General features: G+C 32.5%; 2 protein-coding genes across 3 annotated transcripts in view; both read left to right on the top strand.

The window, feature by feature from the left end:
* Positions 1–5,386: 5,386 nt before the first annotated feature.
* LOC143073451 (cAMP-regulated phosphoprotein 19-like) lies at positions 5,387–8,626 on the top strand. Its single transcript, XM_076249011.1, has 3 exons — positions 5,387–5,541; positions 7,128–7,226; positions 7,829–8,626. The coding sequence occupies exons 1-3, from the start codon at positions 5,467–5,469 to the stop codon at positions 8,018–8,020; spliced, it is 366 nt and encodes a 121-aa protein (XP_076105126.1). The 5' UTR covers positions 5,387–5,466; the 3' UTR covers positions 8,021–8,626.
* Positions 8,627–17,509: 8,883 nt separating this feature from the next.
* The window catches only part of LOC143073449 (sorting nexin-2-like), a 30,413-nt gene continuing 28,092 nt past the window's right edge, over positions 17,510–19,830 (top strand). Inside the window, exon 1 of one of the 2 annotated variants that reach the window (XM_076249009.1) lies at positions 17,510–17,608. In XM_076249009.1, the coding sequence (XP_076105124.1) occupies positions 17,528–17,608 (81 nt within the window). In that variant the 5' untranslated portion in view covers positions 17,510–17,527. The remainder of the gene's footprint in view (positions 17,609–19,830) is intronic. The other variant, XM_076249010.1, reaches the window with a different exon arrangement.

Below are 19,830 nucleotides of genomic sequence, written 5' to 3'. Positions count from 1 at the left end.
TAATAAAAGCCGACCGAAACCATAAACAAGATTATAAATACTACAATAAAGAACCATATTAGAGTTTTACATTAGGAACATTAATGCTGCTATTTGTCTTATTGAAATTACATCCCAGAGTATACAACAATTTTCTTTTCACTATTTTGTTATGATGAGCTTTCATAAAACTATATCAATTTTATCAATATTTCCCCTCGCCTTTAATAAATTTATGATCGGTATATATCAGGGTGAACCAATTCTATATTCATTTTATCATATTCTCCAATAACTTACAAAAGCAATGATGATTCTCATTACATTTTCAAGGACTATACTTTAACTTTACCGATAAAAACTCTTGGTTCGGTAACTTCTGTGAAGATGGTAAATCTCTAACAAGCAACTATATGGGATGTGTCTTTTGCAAGAATATGAATTAATTGTTCCCATTGAGACAAATGGCCGAAACCATAGAAGCTCTGCCAAACTCAGATATCTAAATATTAATGAACGATTTCTACAGCATATACTTTAGTCAGTGGCAGTGGCAAGCCGGACAAATAGCATTTGTACGGGTTTTCGCTATTTGTCCGGCCAAAAATGTAATGATGAAGATATAACATCGTGTTTTGAAGGTTTTAAATAAAGCACGAGTTGTTTTAAAATATATTATCTAACATCATTTTATGAAAAAGATCTCATTCTAATAATAAAAAAAACTATACATTTGATTCAGATTTTTTTGTTCTTATATTCTAAAGGAACTTGGGTTAGGGAGGGCAGAAATGATTCTCTCTTTTGTTCTTCTGCCTATGAATTTCCTGTAAAGCAAATAGTCGAGCCAATCATTATCGGCTTCATCTTTGAATCCAAAAAATCCTGAATTTATTGTTTCTGTGAAGTTTGGTTAAAGTAAGGTCCTCATATGATTATGTACGATCCTTCATTTAAATTGTTCGGCGATTTTTATTTCATTGGAAATTAGAGAAAAGGTCAGGCACGTGTAACCTGTCCCCAAAAGTAGGTTTGTGTTTTCGATAAGATTTTTTTAGAAAAAAATGTGTATTAGATACAACAGAAAAAAGGGGGGATTCCCCAACCCTGGTGTCTTATTCCCAGTCCAGGCATATCAGTATGTTTATATATCTCCGTTGTAGTATAACTGAAAATAATGCATCCAAGCAAGTTTGATATAGTACTTTTTTCCGAATGCGTCCATAAGGTAAATGGGGGTAAATCATCAATTTCACTTTGATTTCAGGCTTATTCCTCACAGTTAACTTAACATGTATACGCTATTATTGTTCTGGAATCACTCCTGTAGACATTTGTTTAAAGCAATCACATTCTCTCTATGACATCTCTAGATATAAATCACGATCTCCAATTCTCAAAACGTCCATTGCATACGCACGTGTGTTATCCGACACCGCGTATGTTATCCGACACCTCATCCGGGACACTTTCCGCGTCACATGACACTTTTATTGATATCGAAGGTTTGCGCATCTGCAGACGGATGGCCGGACGAATAGAGATTTTTAACTATTCGGACTAGCCGGACGAATAGACACTCCGTATACTTTATACCCTACAAAGTTACGGTTAGACAAACACACCAGACTTTGTACATTATAAAGTTATGGAATGGCAAACACACCAGACTTATAAAGTAATGCAAATTGAAAGGCAACTTTTTGTTAGCTTTACTCAATACACTGAGGGAAGCCATAAAGCAACCAGTAATCGATCATACACTGAATTAACCAAAAACCGAAAACTGACTGTTTTATTTAGCTTGTATTCGAATAATGTTTCTTTCCCACGTCCTACAACTATATTAAAATGTCTTTGTTTTTTTGTTCCCACATCATTAGACTGAAAAGTAGCCAGGTAACTTATTTTTATCCGAGGTTAACGTTTGAGACATCCAAGACTATAAAATGGCCTTTCAAGTCCATAACAAAGAAATGTTACGGTCAATATATAAGGAGCTACATTTTAATAGAAGAAATTAAAACATTTATGCTTTGTGTTTTATTTGTTAAATCAATCATGACTGTTAGACACCAGTCACAGCATTTCACCTTTAAAGAACAATATAAAAACGAGGAGGAAGATACCAATGGAATAGCCAAACCCATCAGTCGAAAACGAACATACTGTCATGGCAAACAGTCGAAAAACAACCGAAAGACAAACAAAAGTGTACAATAAACAACGAAGAAGACAAACGACTGAGCGACACGAACCCAAGCAAAAGTGTAATATATATATTAAGAATTTCATACCAAAATTGTTTCATTGACATTTGACACTTAAAACGTATTAATCATTCGGTTTTTTTTTCTGATTAGCTAAAGGGTGTTCGGGCATAACAATATATAAAAAAGAATATGTGGTGTGATTGCCAATAAGACAACTCTTCACAAGAGACTAAATAACAAAAAATAACATCTATTGGTCACCGTACGGCCTTCAACAATGGGTAAAGCCCATACCGTAGAGTCAGCTATAAAATATCTCGAAATGACAAATGTAAAACAATTCAAACGAGAAAATACCTGCCTAATTAATGTACAAAAACAAAGTGTATGAAAAACAAATAATTATTAAACACAACAAACGACAACCACTGAAGCAGAGCTATTTGGTTTTCTTCCGATTTCAAATGGTCAGCGGAGTTAATTTTTATGCTACGTACAATAATGTACAGAACGAAACATTCGAATAGTAAACTACTTTAAACTTTCCATGATTCTCTACTTCAGATCAGACTAAAACAACCAGCCATGTTATATAAAGTTATTGCACTGATATTGGAATAAATGATCGAGGACACATCGCGAAAGCAAATTTGCAGAAGTACTAATATTGTTGGGCTGAATTGGAGATGAGTTATATGTATAAATATATATGGTGAGGGTCCTCAAGTTGGTTACTTATTCCTTATTCGTTACCCATTCGTAACTTATTCCTTATTCGTTATTTTACCTATTCGTTACTTATTCCTTGTTCCTTATTTGTTACCTATTCGTACTAATTCCTTAGTCTCTAATCGTAACTTAATCAAATTTAGTATGTTTCCACCTTTTCGTGCTTTACTTTCTTATTTATCTTGGTTTGTAGAGGTGAAATTACACTTTTGACGCGAATGTACTCGTTTTTGAGCTCGACTGATACCCTGTTACTTATTGGTTCCTTCTTCGCGTGAAAAACGTATGTTACGTTGTACCTTTAAAGAAAATTCTTTTCGATGTTTGTCTTGTGTCTGTTCTTAGAGCTGACTGAGTAACCATATTTTAGCAAATGATGAGGTATATAGAAGAAGAGCGATAACTCTATTTAACCTTGTAGTATTCAGGGCTGCAATATAAAAATTCTGTAAGTTTAAAAATATTTATCAATTATAGTTTGATATGGGCGTTTTAAATGTATCCCGATACAATTTCATCGGTTAAGGAAATTAATTATTTTAAATTCACACTGTTTTGTGTACTATTTTTACCTTGACTGATCTACAGTTAATACACCAAGATAGTGGCAGTGAGGGTTGATTGAGAGCTATATTTTACTATTTTACTGACTAAGTCACTTTGTTTTGAAATATCATTGACTTTCAGGTTCACAAAGTATAAATATGGAACATACGCTTTAAGATGTTTTATGTTAGAAAGTTCAATATATAGTTGTGTATCAACATTCCGGCAGCAACTGCACATGTGGTGTATATTCAAGTTCCAAGTTGATAATATTTCATGAAACAGCGTTCCCATTGAGTTGTTTTGAAAGGCTCGTGAGTCATTACACTTGTAAGGATAAAATGTTATTCACTTAATGAGAACAATTATTCGACTGCTTCGGATGGTCATACGGATTAAAAACGTTGTACAATGAATTCTGTATTTTGTAATTCAGTATATAACAATTCGCCATCGTGTAATGAAAGGTTGAAACGAATCCATGGAATCTGTATTTTGTAATTTCGAACTTTATCTGTTTCAATAAACACAACACATATGTGAAAGCAACAAAAAAAGCTGGATACTCATAACGGTCATTTACCAAAATTTTATTAAACAGATTCCAGTGGCGGATCCAGAGGGGGGGGTTCCGGGGGTTGGAACCCCCCCCCTTTTTTGGCCGATCAATGCATTTGAATGGGGACATATAGTTGGAACCCCCCTTTTTAAAATGGCTGGATCCGCCCCTGGATTCTTGATTTTCTTTCTTCTGGTTTGAGATCCAAATAATAATAATGCAAATATAACGTGAAAGTCCGAGTCAGCCTTTTCCCGCCATATTTTAAAAATCAAATATCTCGAAAAGGAGCTCCTTGGCATATCAATATTTTTAGCTTATTTTGATCCATATATATCTAATGCTCTTCCGGATGTAAAGTATCAATTTTAAATTCTTTATGTATTTTTAATATTTCACTTAAGGATGTATATTCTTCTGACGTTTCAGTCTCGTTGAAATCTCGTTCTAGAATTATTTCCAAAACATGTGATACAAGTGGAAAATATCAATGAATTTTAAAAATATTATAATTAAACATACTCTGTGAAAAAAAATGTGTATTTACAATGAAAAGTTTTTCAATAATCAAGTTTTCAAATTTTAAGACCAATCAAGTCAGTCTTTTTAGCCAGAATTTTGTGAAAATAAGTGAGGGGTACAAAAAATGATTTTATAAGAATCATGCACATCCTCTATCATTGTTGTTTTTAAAATTTCTTAGATATGTATTTTTTCAATCATTTATAACAAAAATAAATGAAATATTATGCTTTTTTTCTTAAAACTGAGAAAAATCACAAATTTACAAAATTGACAGAACGGTAAATTTGACACAAAAAAGCATCAAAATATGATAAAACTTTCTTAAAGTAACACCTACCTATAATTTTTTTAAGTCAAATTTATTCAGATTGGTTCACTTTATCCTTATTGAAAGTATGAAAAAAAGTTTAATCGTGGAATTGTGATTTTTTTTTTCACGATAATAGCCCCCAAAAAGGTTAAAATTGATGAAAAATGGAAAACTGATCAAAATTGGGTATTTTCAAAGGGCCGTAGCAAATGAAGTGCACCACCATATGATTTTTTTTTGTCTTCACTAATTATTTTTTTACAGTTTTCTTAACCAAAAAATCAGGTTAAGAAAAAAAGCTTAATTCTAGAAATTTTTTGCTCCTCAGAGGTGTACATTCTTAAGTACATCCATAAAGTATTGCGTGCTTTGTCTTGTAGCGAAAATTTAATTGTAATAATACTGCATTTATAAGTGTACTTTAAAAAATGTTAAAATTAAATTAGTTCCTCTCTACTCGTTATATCTTTTAGGTTTTGGGCTAAACCACATACTAAAAGAGGAAAATTAAATCTTTACTGTTGATTGGTGGAAATTACAATACCGTGTGAGCGCCTCCATCTCCGATTGTAAAATTAGTGAGAGCCGTTCAAAACAAGATAAACATGTCATCGGAAGGAACAATAGATCGAAAAGAGCCAGAATTTGTTGCACCTGAACCCACAACAATGACGATAAAGGTAAAACATTCACATTTGTTTCGTTCTATGAGCATGATGAGTAGTTTCGATGCAAAAAGTGATCATTTTTTCATCATTTTTGTTTTGTTTTATTTTTCATTTCTTAGGTATTAATTTTCATGTTAGAGTTATTTCTTTCCACACACGCTATGAGGTTTAAAGAGTAAGTAAGTAATATTTTAAGTTGAGGTTATTCTGATCATTATTTTGTAGTGTATCAACACTTTTTTCTCAAGTCAATATTGTGGAATTTGGAAAAGGTTTTACATCACAGCAAGAAATACCAGACAGTTGTTAAGGTGATAACTTCTTCTCATGATACAGTATATCCCAAACTTTATTCTGACAGCCTGAATGTCCCACAAACAATGTGAATCGTTCTGTCAGAAACTTTTAGATTTTTTAATTGACAAGATAGATTATAGAAGAAAAGGTCAAATTTCTTTTTTCCGACAGACATACATGTACCCTAAAACAGTTTGGCAGACTGACATTGCCATTTGGTATCCTGTTATCCATCAGATTTTTTAGCTACATAAGCTACAAGCACAATCTCTTCATTGACATTGCCCTTATACTTGAAAAAGGTAAAAGTTAAACAAATAATTGCATTAATTGTCTTGCAGAATAAGTAAAAAAATAATTCTGACCTTATATGGTAAATCATACGTAACATGTAGTTGTTATATACAACATCATCTTTGTAACTCCACTGTAACAGTGGGGCGATCCAGTGTTCTCACTAGTGAGTTTAAGCTAGACAAAATAGAGAAAGATGATGTATTTACAATGTTTGATCAATTTTTAACTTTTCCTTTAAAAAGACAATATGTTTGCTTAGTTGATACACAATTTTACAATCTTGATGTACACCTAGGACTGACCAGTTTTGAAAATGATGAGTTCAAGCAGATTTTCATGGACTAGCTTCAGTTTTAAGGGACTTAGAAACTGAAATGGCAAGATATATTACATTATTTGCTTGTTTGATGTGAGGATTTGTGTGTACCTGCTGTAAATTCATGATAAAGAAAAAGATATTAAAAAAATCAAACAGTTTTCCTAATTTTTAATATTATCCATTTCATGTAAAACTAGCTACATTGATCATTTCTTAGTAGTTAAATGTTGTTAGGATAAGGCTGTTGTGGCATATTTCTAAAAAAAAAAATGAGGATAACCGATATTATCAGCTTTAAACACACAGGTACAATGTAATACATATAAAAAAAAAGATGTGGTATACATATGACAATGTATAATTGCAAATGAGACAACTCTTCACAAGAGACCAAGTGACACGTACAGAAATAAACAACTATAGGTCAGTGCTCAGCATGCAGAAATGAGCAAAGCCCATACTGCATAATGAACAGTCAGCTATAAAAGGCCTTGAAATGACAAATGCAAAACAATTCAAACAAGAAAACTAACTTTACATGACTTAAGCTATTTACATTTACTTGCATTAAGTGAGGACTTCCATTTTCTTGACCATCACATATAATCTTTCGAAATCAGCTTATAGTTACACATCAAACAGAGAAACATGATTAACTAACATCTAATTATTGTAATTTTGATAGGAGAAAATGATGATGGAAGAAGCCAAATTAAAAGCTAAATATCCCAATGTGAAACCAGGTGGACCATCAGGACTATTGGCAAAAAGATTACAGAGAGGGGTAAGTAGAACTATTCAAACTAAGATGGACTGTAAGGACTATTGCCAAAAATAATACAAAGAAACTGTAGCATTGAAGAACAACTCTAATTAAAATGCATAGTGCTGTACAAAACAAGATGGATAAGGCATTCCTTACAAAGACTGAAAGAGATGGACAACTTATACTTGAGTGTGAAAAAAGAAGATATCCCTACCAATGAAGACAAAAAGGACTTAAGGTTTGCAGTCTGTCTGTCTGCCTGTCTGTAATCATGCAAAATTATAACTAATCTGCTATAGAAAATGATGGATATATGTATGTACATGATTTGGCATATCTTTGTAATCTTTGCACCTTGTTTGGAAATTTTAAAATTGTATCAGCGTCTGTGGTGTTCGCTTAAATTGTATAAATTTCGAGATTTACAAAAAGTTTCTCAGTTTGAATATTTTTACATGATTTATTTGACATCGTGCTATTATTGAAGAAGGATATCGGTAATCCGAAATATCTAATATTTGTTCATTTTATAGTTATTTAATGGTGATGTTGTACCCTTTTTGACTTGTTATACATGATATATATATATATTTAATATGATTATTTTAATTCTTTTTTAGCAAAAGTATTTTGATTCCGGAGATTACAATATGGCCAAAGCTAAGATGAACAACCCAAAGACCCCTTTGGCGCCCACAGAAAAGATGATATTACAGGAATCAATTGGTGATGCTATCCCGACGCCAGAATCCTTACCTCCTAGAAAACCCTCCATCATACAGAGTAGATTAGCAGAAGGAGAATTGTCATAGATGTTACATTCATCCAGAGTCATAGAAATCAGGGATGCCACAATATTGGTAGATTTGAGTGATTGACAGTAAGGGCACACAAAGTGTATTGTCTGTCTGCTTCCACTGTATGCTTGCCAAGTTGTTCAAGAGCATCACATTTCTTTAAGGTCCCTATATACAGTATTTCAAGAGTAAAACAAAAATTACAAACACATTTTCAATTATTTTTGAGAAGTAAAATGAATTTTCAGGGTATATATAAACATGTACATTTTTGATCAATTTAAGTTATTCATTTTCAGAGAAATAGGTTTAAATAAGGAAAAATGAGTGGTGTCAGGCCTGTACAAAAGTATGACTGGTCAAAAAGTTCTTTAAATTTTCTAATCAGAGAAGCTTGTTTCTTGATTGCCATTACTTTTGGATTCTTTTACTGAGTCCTATTCTGGCTTGAGTTTAACAATAATTTATTATTTGATAAGTACTATTTAATATATACAGAATATATATAATAAATCCTATGCTTTAAACACCAATCATTGTATAAGTTTATGTTCCAATCTTCTGGGTTTATTTCTCTCATTAGAAATTTACGCTTTTAACAATATTGTACATATTCTATTTCGTTATACATTGTGTATTTACAATATGTTGAGAGATATATATGAGAATGTTTAAGAGAGTAAATAATTACTGTTATTTTTAATCTTGAAACTTCAGGCTAGTAGATTCAATGTAGGAAAAAGTTGTTAGTTGAAAAGTAAATTTGTAAAATAAAACCAAGATAACGGGATACAATTTTAAAAAAAATGAATTTTGAGGGCACAGGTTCTTAAAGTTTGTTTTGGTTAAGAAGACAAAAAATATATATTTGAATGCTACACATACATGTACCACTACCATATTTAATTGAGAACTGATTGAATTAAAAGTAATTGAAACCTTACCTGAACAAGTTAACTTATCTACCATCATTGTGTTCCTGTTATCATGGTCAATTTGAGAATCTACCAATGCTTTGTGCTACCATGGTAACAGAACAAGTTAGAAAATCTGCCATTGGTTTGTTCATGTTACCAAGGTAGCTGAACAAATTGAAAAAATCTGCCAGTTTTGTTCATGCGACCATGGTAACAGAACAAGTTAGAATAGACCATCATTGTAGTGATGTTGTTTCTCTGACATTGACTAACAATTGACAGAATAGTGCAATATTTATTGAAGATCAAATTGTCCCCAAGATTTGATATTGTAACTAACAAAAACATCCAATTAAAATAGAAATATGAAATGGGTGAATGTTGAAGTGCACAAAAGTATTTCATATTTTAACAAAAAAAAAAAAAATGATTGTTTTTGCTGTTACATGTAGTTTTGCTTTAAATTAAGCTTTTGAATCTGAGGCTCACAGTCAATTATGATTCCAGAAGTCATTTTTTCAATCAAAAAGTCAATTGCTAAGTTACTATATATCAATTAATAAAACATTAAATCATTAAATATTGGTATTTTGCATTGTTTGTACATGTATTTATAGGGATTGTGTTTCAAACAATACTTTTGTATTGGGAATTATGTATTCTTTTCTTTATTTTTTGGTAAGAATTCTGAACTTTTTCTAATTTCATTTTGTTCAAGGAGATAATTTGTTTTTGTTTTTAATTATGTATCAACATGACGAACAGTTGTAATTAATTGTCATAATCATGATAATGGGATACTACTTATACAATGTAAATGTGTAACTGTTTGTTGTGAACTGAATAACAGAGATAAATGAAAGCTTTCATACTTTTTATACCAATGATTATTGCTTTTTAAGAGTTTTAAGAACACATGTAATCACATTAAAATTTCATGAATTGAAAAGATTTCTACTGCGAAAATAGATTTTTTATAGTTTGCTTTGAAATCACAATTATATAAACACTTAAACAGATAAAGAATTGAGTAAATGAAGTTTGCAAATAAATAAAGATTATCATTTTTTTCAAAGTCCTGTAGTGTGTATATTTGGTATTCCAAGTATTATTCAAATTCTCAGTTGATATGCAAAACAAATTTGAAAAGGATAAAAACATTCCTCAAACCATGACACAGAAAACTCCAAATTTTAAAACTATTACATCAATGACCTTATTCAAGATTTATATTTTTGACTCTAAGCAGAGAAGGAAACAAAAACAAAAAATAATTTTTTGAATGTTATGTATCTATATAATAGATCAATACCTTTCGGCTCGGAAGCAGAGAATATTATTTATATGACCTTGTTCTCTTGTTATTTATGTTTGTATGTATTTAGAGTATGCATGGTTATGTTGTTAATTGATTGATCATTTCTTAGCCCATTTATAGATTTACCAAGCAAATGTTTTAATTGCAATGGCATTTCCTAGATGAGATAAAAATGTATTTGTGAACTACTGTAATCTTTTTATACATTAATGGTGATGACGTAACTATTTTGCAAAGGATTCGAAAAAAACCAAGGTGAAGGTTTCTAGATATTGAAGACTAATACAATCTTTTGATGTATGAATTGCATTTGCCATTCATCAAATTTGTTCTGGTAGAAATTTCTGAGTAATTGGTTAGTGTAAGTGCTATTATTTCTATTCTTGAAAGAGACCTTTTTTGCAAAGACCATTGCTTATTGTGTTTATTTACAAACATTATATATATATTTGTTAAATTTAAAAGTCATGTTTGTTTATGTACATACAGAATCATATTGTAATTATAAATATGAAACTAATTTTAGTTTTCTTTGCTTAAGGCCATATTCATAGAAAGGAGCACATAAGTTCCTTTATATTGTCCACAAATGATATGCTTACCTGTTTTCCTTAGAAATTCTGTATATCCTAAAAACGTATAGCAATAGGTTAACTCCAATTGATTAATGTAATATATGTAGAGTGTTAATATCTGTTTGTCAGAATTTTTCTTATTTAGACCTCATTTTCATGGTCAATGTAATGTCAACTGCCTCAGTTAGCTTATGTTTTTGCGCTTGCTTCAAGTGCTGCAGGTTCTAGGTTTGATTACCGGCCTGGTAAACCCTAATACTTCAAAATTGATATTTTGCATTAAGGAAGAGCAAAAGGCTTATAAACAACACAAAATCAATAAACTCCAAATCAAACATTAAATGAAACAAAATAAAATTGAGAATGGAAATTGGGAATGTACCAAAGAGACAACAACCCGACCATAGAGCAGACAACAGCAGAAGGTCACCAACAGGTCTTCAATGCAACGAAAAATTCCCGCACCCGGAGGCATGCAGAATCAAACACAGAAAATGCTGCTCAGATTCAGAATTGAACAAGAATGTTGTAGGCTCCAAATCAAAGAACAGAAAAGCAAAAGGTTATGAAACTTACAATATAAACACAAATTTGCTCCAAATAAGACAACAAAAATGCAAAAACTCCAAATTAGACTGAAAGATCAAAAGGCTTATGGTCAAAAAGTTAAAGGGCCAAATAAATTAAACAAGGGAATAACAGGCACTGGATCAACGGTATATGTAATAGAAGGAGAGAAAAGGTTGCAGTAACAAATTATAGAATCAAGAAACAAGAAAGAAAATGCTAGGAATCAAAAACCAAAAGCATCGGTCACATTGAAAGTGAAACAAAGGTAAACTATGTGATTGACAAAACTCATTCTTGTACAGGCAAAAACCATAATTAACCTATTTTTATGCCTCACCTACGATAGTACAAGGGCATTTTGTTTTCTGGTCTCTGCGTCCGTCTGTCCCACTTTAAGGTCTTAGGTACAATCAACTTAAAACTTAGTAAACATGTTCCCTATGATATGATCTTTCTAATTGCTAAATTAGATTTTTAACCCCAATTTCATGAACCACTGAACATAGAAAATGATTGTGTGATATTCAGGTTAAAGTTTTTGGTCAATGTAGTTTTTAATGAAATTGAAGTCCAATCAACATGAAACTTTTTTTACTCCAATTTCACAGTCCACTGAACATAGAAAATAATAGTGTTAGTGGGGCATCCGTGTACTATGGACACATTCTTGTTTAAGCTTTAATATGAAATCAAACTTACTTATAGAAATCTAATTGCATGTGCTCACTATCTATTTATCTATGTTTAAATATGGTTCTGTGACAATCAGCTTTCTTCAGAGGTCACCTCTAGAAAACAATATGTAAGAAAAACTGACATATTAAATTATAGAAAACTTGACTTTATAATTTCGATATACATTTTAGTATGTCATAAATCAAATATGAGAACTTTAGTCTAATTGGTGAACATTAATTTGACAGCTAATCCCCCCTGCATGTTCATTGTACTTGACCTCATTATCACAATTTTGTTGTAACAAAATCTTTGTTTTGTTTACATAATTTCATCATGGATACCAGGACTAAATTTAGTATATACGCCAGACGCGCGCTTCGTCTACAAAAGACTCATCAGTGACGCTCGAATCCGAAAAAGTTAAAAAGACCAAATAAAGTGCATTGAGGACCAAAGTTCCTAAAAGTTTGGCCAAAACATAATAATATCAATGTGTACTTCAATCTTAACATAAGTGCTGTTTTAAAAGCATTCTAAATTGACTTTGAATACTAGTAATCAATAAAGAACGATGTTGGATCAAACTGAGAAGGTATGCAGTTGAAAACAATATTCTGCAATGTCTGGTGTGAAATTAAGTTTTTGTGATACTTTCTAAAATGTAATTCGAATTAGATTATGATTAATTTATTGATACTGCGAAAGAAAAGTTAACATCGTTTGTCGTTTTGGACAATCGAATTTTCGAGCAGTGCAGTTCGTTTTAAAATTTACGTTCGGACGTAAAAAGAAGTTTTCAATTGAAAAGTGAGTTAAACTAACCCAAATTCGAACTACGTGTGAACGTATATCATTAGTTAACTTGATAGAAGAAGAGTTGTATGTATCATTTAGTGTGGGGGAGAGGTCGGTGTTTAGCTTCTCATATAAGAGACTTGAACAAAGATACGTCAAGCATACAAGAAGAGGACTGAAAGTATGGCCTTTCGTCTTACAAGAGTTTCTATTAAGGGTCGTGTCAGATCACTTCATCTCGCCGTTTCTCTATTCACCAGTCATTGACACTGATACATGTAAAAAAATAACCTACTTTTTCACTTTGCTTGAAAAAATAAAAAATAAGATATCATGATTGTAGTTGATACTTTTCTTTTATTTGCGTCTTATTTGTCATTTTGACGTCTATCCTACTTTTGAATAAAAGATATGATGTGGTGTATGTTTTATAATATTGAATCTACAACCAGAGACATATAATACAATTATTTTTTAAAGGTTCGCCTGAATTTCATTTGAACATTTTCAGTAGCCAGTTTCACACAGTAAATTGTACACTATTAATTGTACGAGGGTAAAGAAAGTGTTGGACATTTCGTTTACTATGTTAATTCCAACTAAAGAGAATGGAAATATCCGACGTTATCTAATGCTGAACAAACAAGAATTAGAAGTACATTAAAAACAGACACCGCCATAAGAAAAACAAACAAAACTGTTGTAACTGACGCCCCCATGGTATATCCCCCCTTTTTTTACCTCACGGTTTGTGAGGTTTTCTCGATAAATTATATTTTACTCAAATAAGGTCCTTTTCACTTGATTTTTTTTATTTGCTACATATCATAAGATAGTCCTAGTAATTTAGTCGTCTTGAAGGTTTTTTCGGCTTTCCGAACACAGGCACTTGTTTCTATCCATGGGAGGACCCACTCGTAAATATATGTTGATAGTGGGTCTTCCCATGGATATAATAAAAAAAAAATGATAATAAATTTATAGAGCGCCCCATATAAAAAATAAAAATTACTCTAAGGCGATGTACATTCAGCATGGTAATTAAAACAAATCAAAGACAAAAACATAAAAGTACTAACTTAAAATATAAAACAAAAATGCCTACCATAATATAAAAGGTCGATACAAAAAAAAAATTGTAAAACAACAAATTAAAAAATAAATAGCAATCTAGGTTAAAAGTATGCAAAACAAGCAATAATCCTAAAAAGTTATACAAACAAAATGCATTAAAAGTTTATACAAAACTACATGAACTAGTAAAAACCCGTAAAAGAGAAAGGAAAAAGTCTGATTAAAAAGCAATGCGATAAAAATGAGTTTTTAGCTAAGATTTAAAACACTCTAAGGACTTGCATTGTCTTAAACTGTTTGGGAGATTATTCCAAAGAGATGCCGCTGCCAAATCGAATTGTCTTTCACCGTACGTCTTTGTCCGCACTTTTGGAACGGTAAGGAGTTTAGTTGAGCGTGAACGCAGAGATTGCTTTGGTACGTGCAAATTGACCAGTTCCCGAATGTAAGCAGGACCAATGCCATTCAAAGCGCAGTATACATAAGTAAGTATTTTAAATTGTGGTCTGTATTTGACGGGTAACCAATGTAAATCGGCAAGTATCGGCGTAATATATGCTCATGTTTTCTTGTCCTGGTGATAAGACGAGCTGCTGTATTTTATACTTTTTGTAATCTGTTCATCGTAGTCTTGTTAATACCGTTCAGAAGAATATTCCCATAATCAAGTCTGGATGTTACTATACTGTTCACTAGTGTCTTGCAAGCGGATGTTGTTATATAGTTGCGAATACGTCCAATGCTACTGATGTGAAAATGACAAGATTTTACTATGGCAGAAACTTGCCGTTCCATCGTAAGATGTTAATCAAAGTACACACCTAGGTTTTTCACGCAGGATACACTACTTATCACTGTATTGGCGACTTTCAGTTGGAGAAGTTTGGTACACTTGCCTTCGGGTGTTTCGGTGTGAATATGATAAGTTCGGTTTTATCTTGATTAAGTTTTAGCATATTTGTTGACATCCATGAACTAATGATGGAAAGACACAATTCAAGTTTTGAAAAATAATTCACCCAGTTGTCTTGCGGCTTGATAACCATGTACACTTGTGTATCGTCCGCATAGCAGTGATATGTCATGCCATGACGACGGCATATTTAACCTATTGGCTTCGAGAAAAGAAAGTACAATTTCGGGCCTACCACGTAACCTTGTGAAACGCCGAATGTAAGATGACATTTCTTCGATGTAGTTGTTCCAATTACAACACTCTGATGTCTTTCTGTCAAATACGACTTAATCCATTCGAGAGCGCAACCAGTTATGCCATACGCAAACGACAGATGTTCCAGGAGAATTCTGTGATCTATGACATCGAATGCAGCGGAAAGGTCCAAAAGCACTAATACCACTGATGAATGTTTGTCTAAAGCTGCATTTATATCATGATGTACTCTAGCTAATGCTGTTTCGGTTGAATAGCGTGGTCTGTATGCTGACTGAAGTGGATCACACAATGAGTTAGAGTCCAAATGAAAATTTAGTCTCATCAACTACCTTTTCTAGAGTTTTTGAAATAAAAGGTAAATTGGACACCGGTCTGTAGTTTTTGTAAATTTCAGAATCAATTCCCGGTTTTTTCAGAAGAGGTCTCACAAGAGCCTGTTTGAAGTCTGACGGCACGATTTTCTCGTCAAATGATGCATTCACGATATCTGAAATTAGTTACACGACAACATGGACAACTTCGGAACACTGTTTCAAGAGGTTGGACGGAATAGGATCAAGCTCGCAGGACTTGTTAGGTGCCTTTTGTATGATAGTTCGAATCTCGTCATTGGTTGTGTGTTTAAATGCCGACAACAAAGGTGTACCAGTGAATTCAACATCAGCCTGTAGAAATGCAATGTTGTCACCCTTCACAACGTTTTGGTCCCTTAGCCCATCTCTTATTGTGACGACCTTATTGACGAAAAAATCAGCAAATGAGTTTGACAGTTCCGATCCGAAGATGAACTTGGCAACGGGGTTTGTTGTTGTTTACCCATTATATGTTTTTTTAGAAGGGATATAGTTACGATACTGTTGTCAGGTCATTAAAGATTGCATATTTTGGCGTTAATATTGATTCACTTATAGGGTCTTTGCATCGGAACTAAACACATTTATTCAAAAACCAGTTGTTGGCATGACACGGGTTATGTTCTTCTCATATATGTTATGATGGTATGATACTAAACCCCTCACGGGAAGGATTGTGCCTGATGTTCATATGATGAAATCATAATCTTTCAGTCAGTTTAATTGAAGTCTGGAGCTGGCATGTCAGTTAACTGCTAGTAGTCTGTTGTTATTTATGTATTATTGTCATTTTGTTTATTTTCTTTGGTTACATCTTCTGACATCAGACTCGGACTTCTCTTGGACTGAATTTTAATGTGCGTATTGTTATGCGTTTACTTTTCTACATTGACTAGAGGTATAGGGGGAGGGTTGAGATCTCACAAACATGTTTAACCCCGCCGCATTTTTGCGCCTGTCCCAAGTCAGGAGCCTCTGGCCTTTGTTAGTCTTGTATTATTTTAATTTTAGTTTCTTGTGTACAATTTGGAAATTAGTATGGCGTTCATTATCACTGAACTAGTATATATTTGTTTAGGGGCCAGCTGAAGGACGCCTCCGGGTGCGGGAATTTCTCGCTACATTGAAGACCTGTTGGTGACCTTCTGCTGTTGTTTTTTTCTATGGTCGGGTTGTTGTCTCTTTGGCACATTCCCCATTTCCATTCTCAATTTTATTTGTTAGTTTAAATAACTGTTTGTGGTCATTTCCACAATTCTCAATTTTGGAAGAGTACGTTATAGGTTTCCTTGGCGATATACAACAGTTTACCAACAGTTTTACACTTTTCCTTTAAAATTTGATAATGAACTTCCAATTTCGAATCTCGCCATTTTCTCTCCGCTTTTCGCTTATCTCTTTTGGCAGCCTTAAGATCGTCTGAATACCATTCTGTATTAGGTATTAAAATAACTGATTTGATCGTGACTGGGGTGTTTATCAAAGATATTCGTTAAATTATCTTTATAACGTTCGACTAGTTGCTGTACAGAACTATCTATATATTCCAGAACATGAAAAAGAATATACAATGTCCTTCTTAAGTTCCGTCATATCGATCTCTTTACATTTCGGCAAACTGAAATATCTTTGCGCATACTCTTTGGTTTCTTGCATACTAACATTACATTAACAGAGAAATGTTCACCTACTAGATTACCTTGAGCATCACTGATGTTCGGACGCTGAACGTTTGGAATTTCGTTTAGTATCTGCCTGGATGACATGGATAGAAACAAGTGCCTGCATGCTTTGTTTCCGGAGACGGTCAAGTCAGTACGATTAATTGGACAACTGAATCATTAGAATTCGTTTTTTTTTTTTTTTTTTTTTTTATTATCTCCTATTTTAGGTTTCTGCAAAACATAAAGTCATTCTGTGCAAAGTCAGCTTAATATACAAATTGTAAATACGTCTAAATCATCGTTTTGTTAAAACTAATCCGTATAATAATCCATCCTTGTTCGTATCGCATTATCATTCCGAAAATTGTATGGATTTTAAATGATTATATCACGTGACAATAAAGATGGCAGACGAACGAGAACCACCCCCGATGGAGGAATCGAACGAAAACAACGAAGATGACATTTTTTCTGAAGCTATAGAGGTTATTTAACTGATGCAAATCTTAACCCTTTTAATCATGAGAACGAAATCTTACTTTTACTTCTAATTGACATCTAAAAACAGGAAATAACACCCGAATGTTTTCCTCATAGTCAAACCGGCTCCTTTGACAAACTGACGTTTATACTATTTTTAGGGTGTTACTCATAAGCACATCATGCTTTAACGACATATATTTATCTATATAAGAAAAAAAACCATATTAGTTACCATTTATTACCATGACACAGTTGTTTGTTTGGAATGACAATAATTGGCAAGGTTGTTTCTCAAGTTCCTGGTATATGAGGCAGGCATTACCTGTGAAAGGGGACGAAGTCTGTATTTTTTTTATTTTTTTTTAATTCAGACATATTTTAACTTCAAAATCTGTTAAAAAAAAACAGAAATACTGTAACATTTTCGATTTTGGTTTTGTTGTTTAATGGGGATTTTAGTTGTTGTGTTATTTAAGTTATGACGTCATATTCAATGTAAACAAATAAACACGATCATCAGGCAACGTTTATTCATATCAAAGACAAAAAATTATTAAAAATGAAATTGGTATTGTGTTTCTTGAGTTCCTATATTTACCAGACTACTTAATCAGTTAATGTCTCAGACTTATTTGACAACGAGACCAGAAGAAGGAAGTAGATAGTCATGATAGTGAGAAAATGGAAAGTCTGGAGAAAAAAAAGTTAAAGATTTCGAGTTCATTAGTAGAATAATAATTTCTGGAAATTTTCCCTATTTTTTTTTTTTTTTTCATCACTTTATAATAAAATTGAGAATGGAAATGGGGAATGTGTCAAAGAGACAACAACCCAACCATAGAGCAGACAACAGCAGACAACAGCAGAAGGTCATCAACAGGTCTTCAATGCAATGAGAAATTTTCGCACCCAGAGGCGTCCTTCAGCTGGCCCCTAAACAAATATATACTAGTACAGTGATAATGAACACCATACTAAACTCCAAATTGTACACAAGAAAATAAAAGTTAAAATAATACAAGACTAACAAAGGACAGTGGCTCCTGACTTGGGACAGGCGCAAAAATGTGTGGGGGGGGGGTTAAACATGTTTGTGAGATCTCAACCCTCCCCCTATACCTCTAGCCAATGCAGAAAAGTAAACGCATAACAATACGCACATTAAAATTCAGTTTAAGAGAAGTCCGAGTCTGATGTCAGAAGATGTAACCAAAGAAAATAAACAAAATGACAATAATACATAAATAACATCAGACTACTAGAAGTTAACTGACATGCCAGTTCCAGACTTCAATTAAACTGATTGAAAAATTATGTCTTCATCATATGAATATCAGGCAAAATCCTCCCCGTGAGGGGTTTAGTATCATACCATCATAACATATATGAGAAGAACATAACCTGTGTCATGCCAACAACTGGTTTATTATTAATAAGTGTGTTTAGTTCCGATGTAAAGACCCTATAAGTGAATCAATATTAACGCCAAAATATGCAATCTTTAATGACTTGACAACAGTATTGTAACTATATATATCCCTTCTTAATAAGTTTACTGTAATCTGCAGGTTTTCTATAGAAAAAACACCTTATGAGGTTGTGCATTTGGCAAGTACATGTAGTTATAAAAATAAAAATTGTACCTGTTCAAGTGAATTTAGGTAATTGCAGGTGTTATGATCCTTAAGTAATTGTAAAATGGTATTTTATAATTGCCAAATTGGTCTGAGAAATAACTTGAGAAGGCTTGATCTTTTCCATTTCAAATGTTAATATGTTGTCTCTCATGTCCAAATGAAGGTCAGGATAGGTTTTAATGATTTAAAGTTTTGTTGATGAGTTGGTATGGTCCTTGATAGCTTTTGATAAGTACACTAAAAGATTAAGAAAACCCATGTTTGCTTTTATTTTAACAGATTTTTGTCTTATTGATTTTTAATAAAACATGTATTGCATACCTGTCAACCTGTGATGATGAAAATGCAGGTCATAACCTGCATTGAAGAATGAAATCTTAGGTCATAACGCGTACAAACTCTTTCGAGCTGAATTTCAGTATTTAGGGGACATTTTTTTATAATTTAAATCAAAGTTTCCAAAATATGTCCACTTGGTTAAGTAATTTAAAGTTTTATTAATCATTATTTCATTGCACTTTGAAAAGCTTTTGATAAATTTGTGTCACACTACATACCTTATCTTCTTCGGTTATTTACAGTCGAAC

This window comes from Mytilus galloprovincialis, chromosome 4 (assembly GCF_965363235.1).
Source record: "Mytilus galloprovincialis chromosome 4, xbMytGall1.hap1.1, whole genome shotgun sequence".
Taxonomy (NCBI): domain Eukaryota; kingdom Metazoa; phylum Mollusca; class Bivalvia; order Mytilida; family Mytilidae; genus Mytilus; species Mytilus galloprovincialis.
Note: the sequence above shows the minus strand (reverse complement) of the source record. Positions and strands in the feature narration are given on the sequence as shown.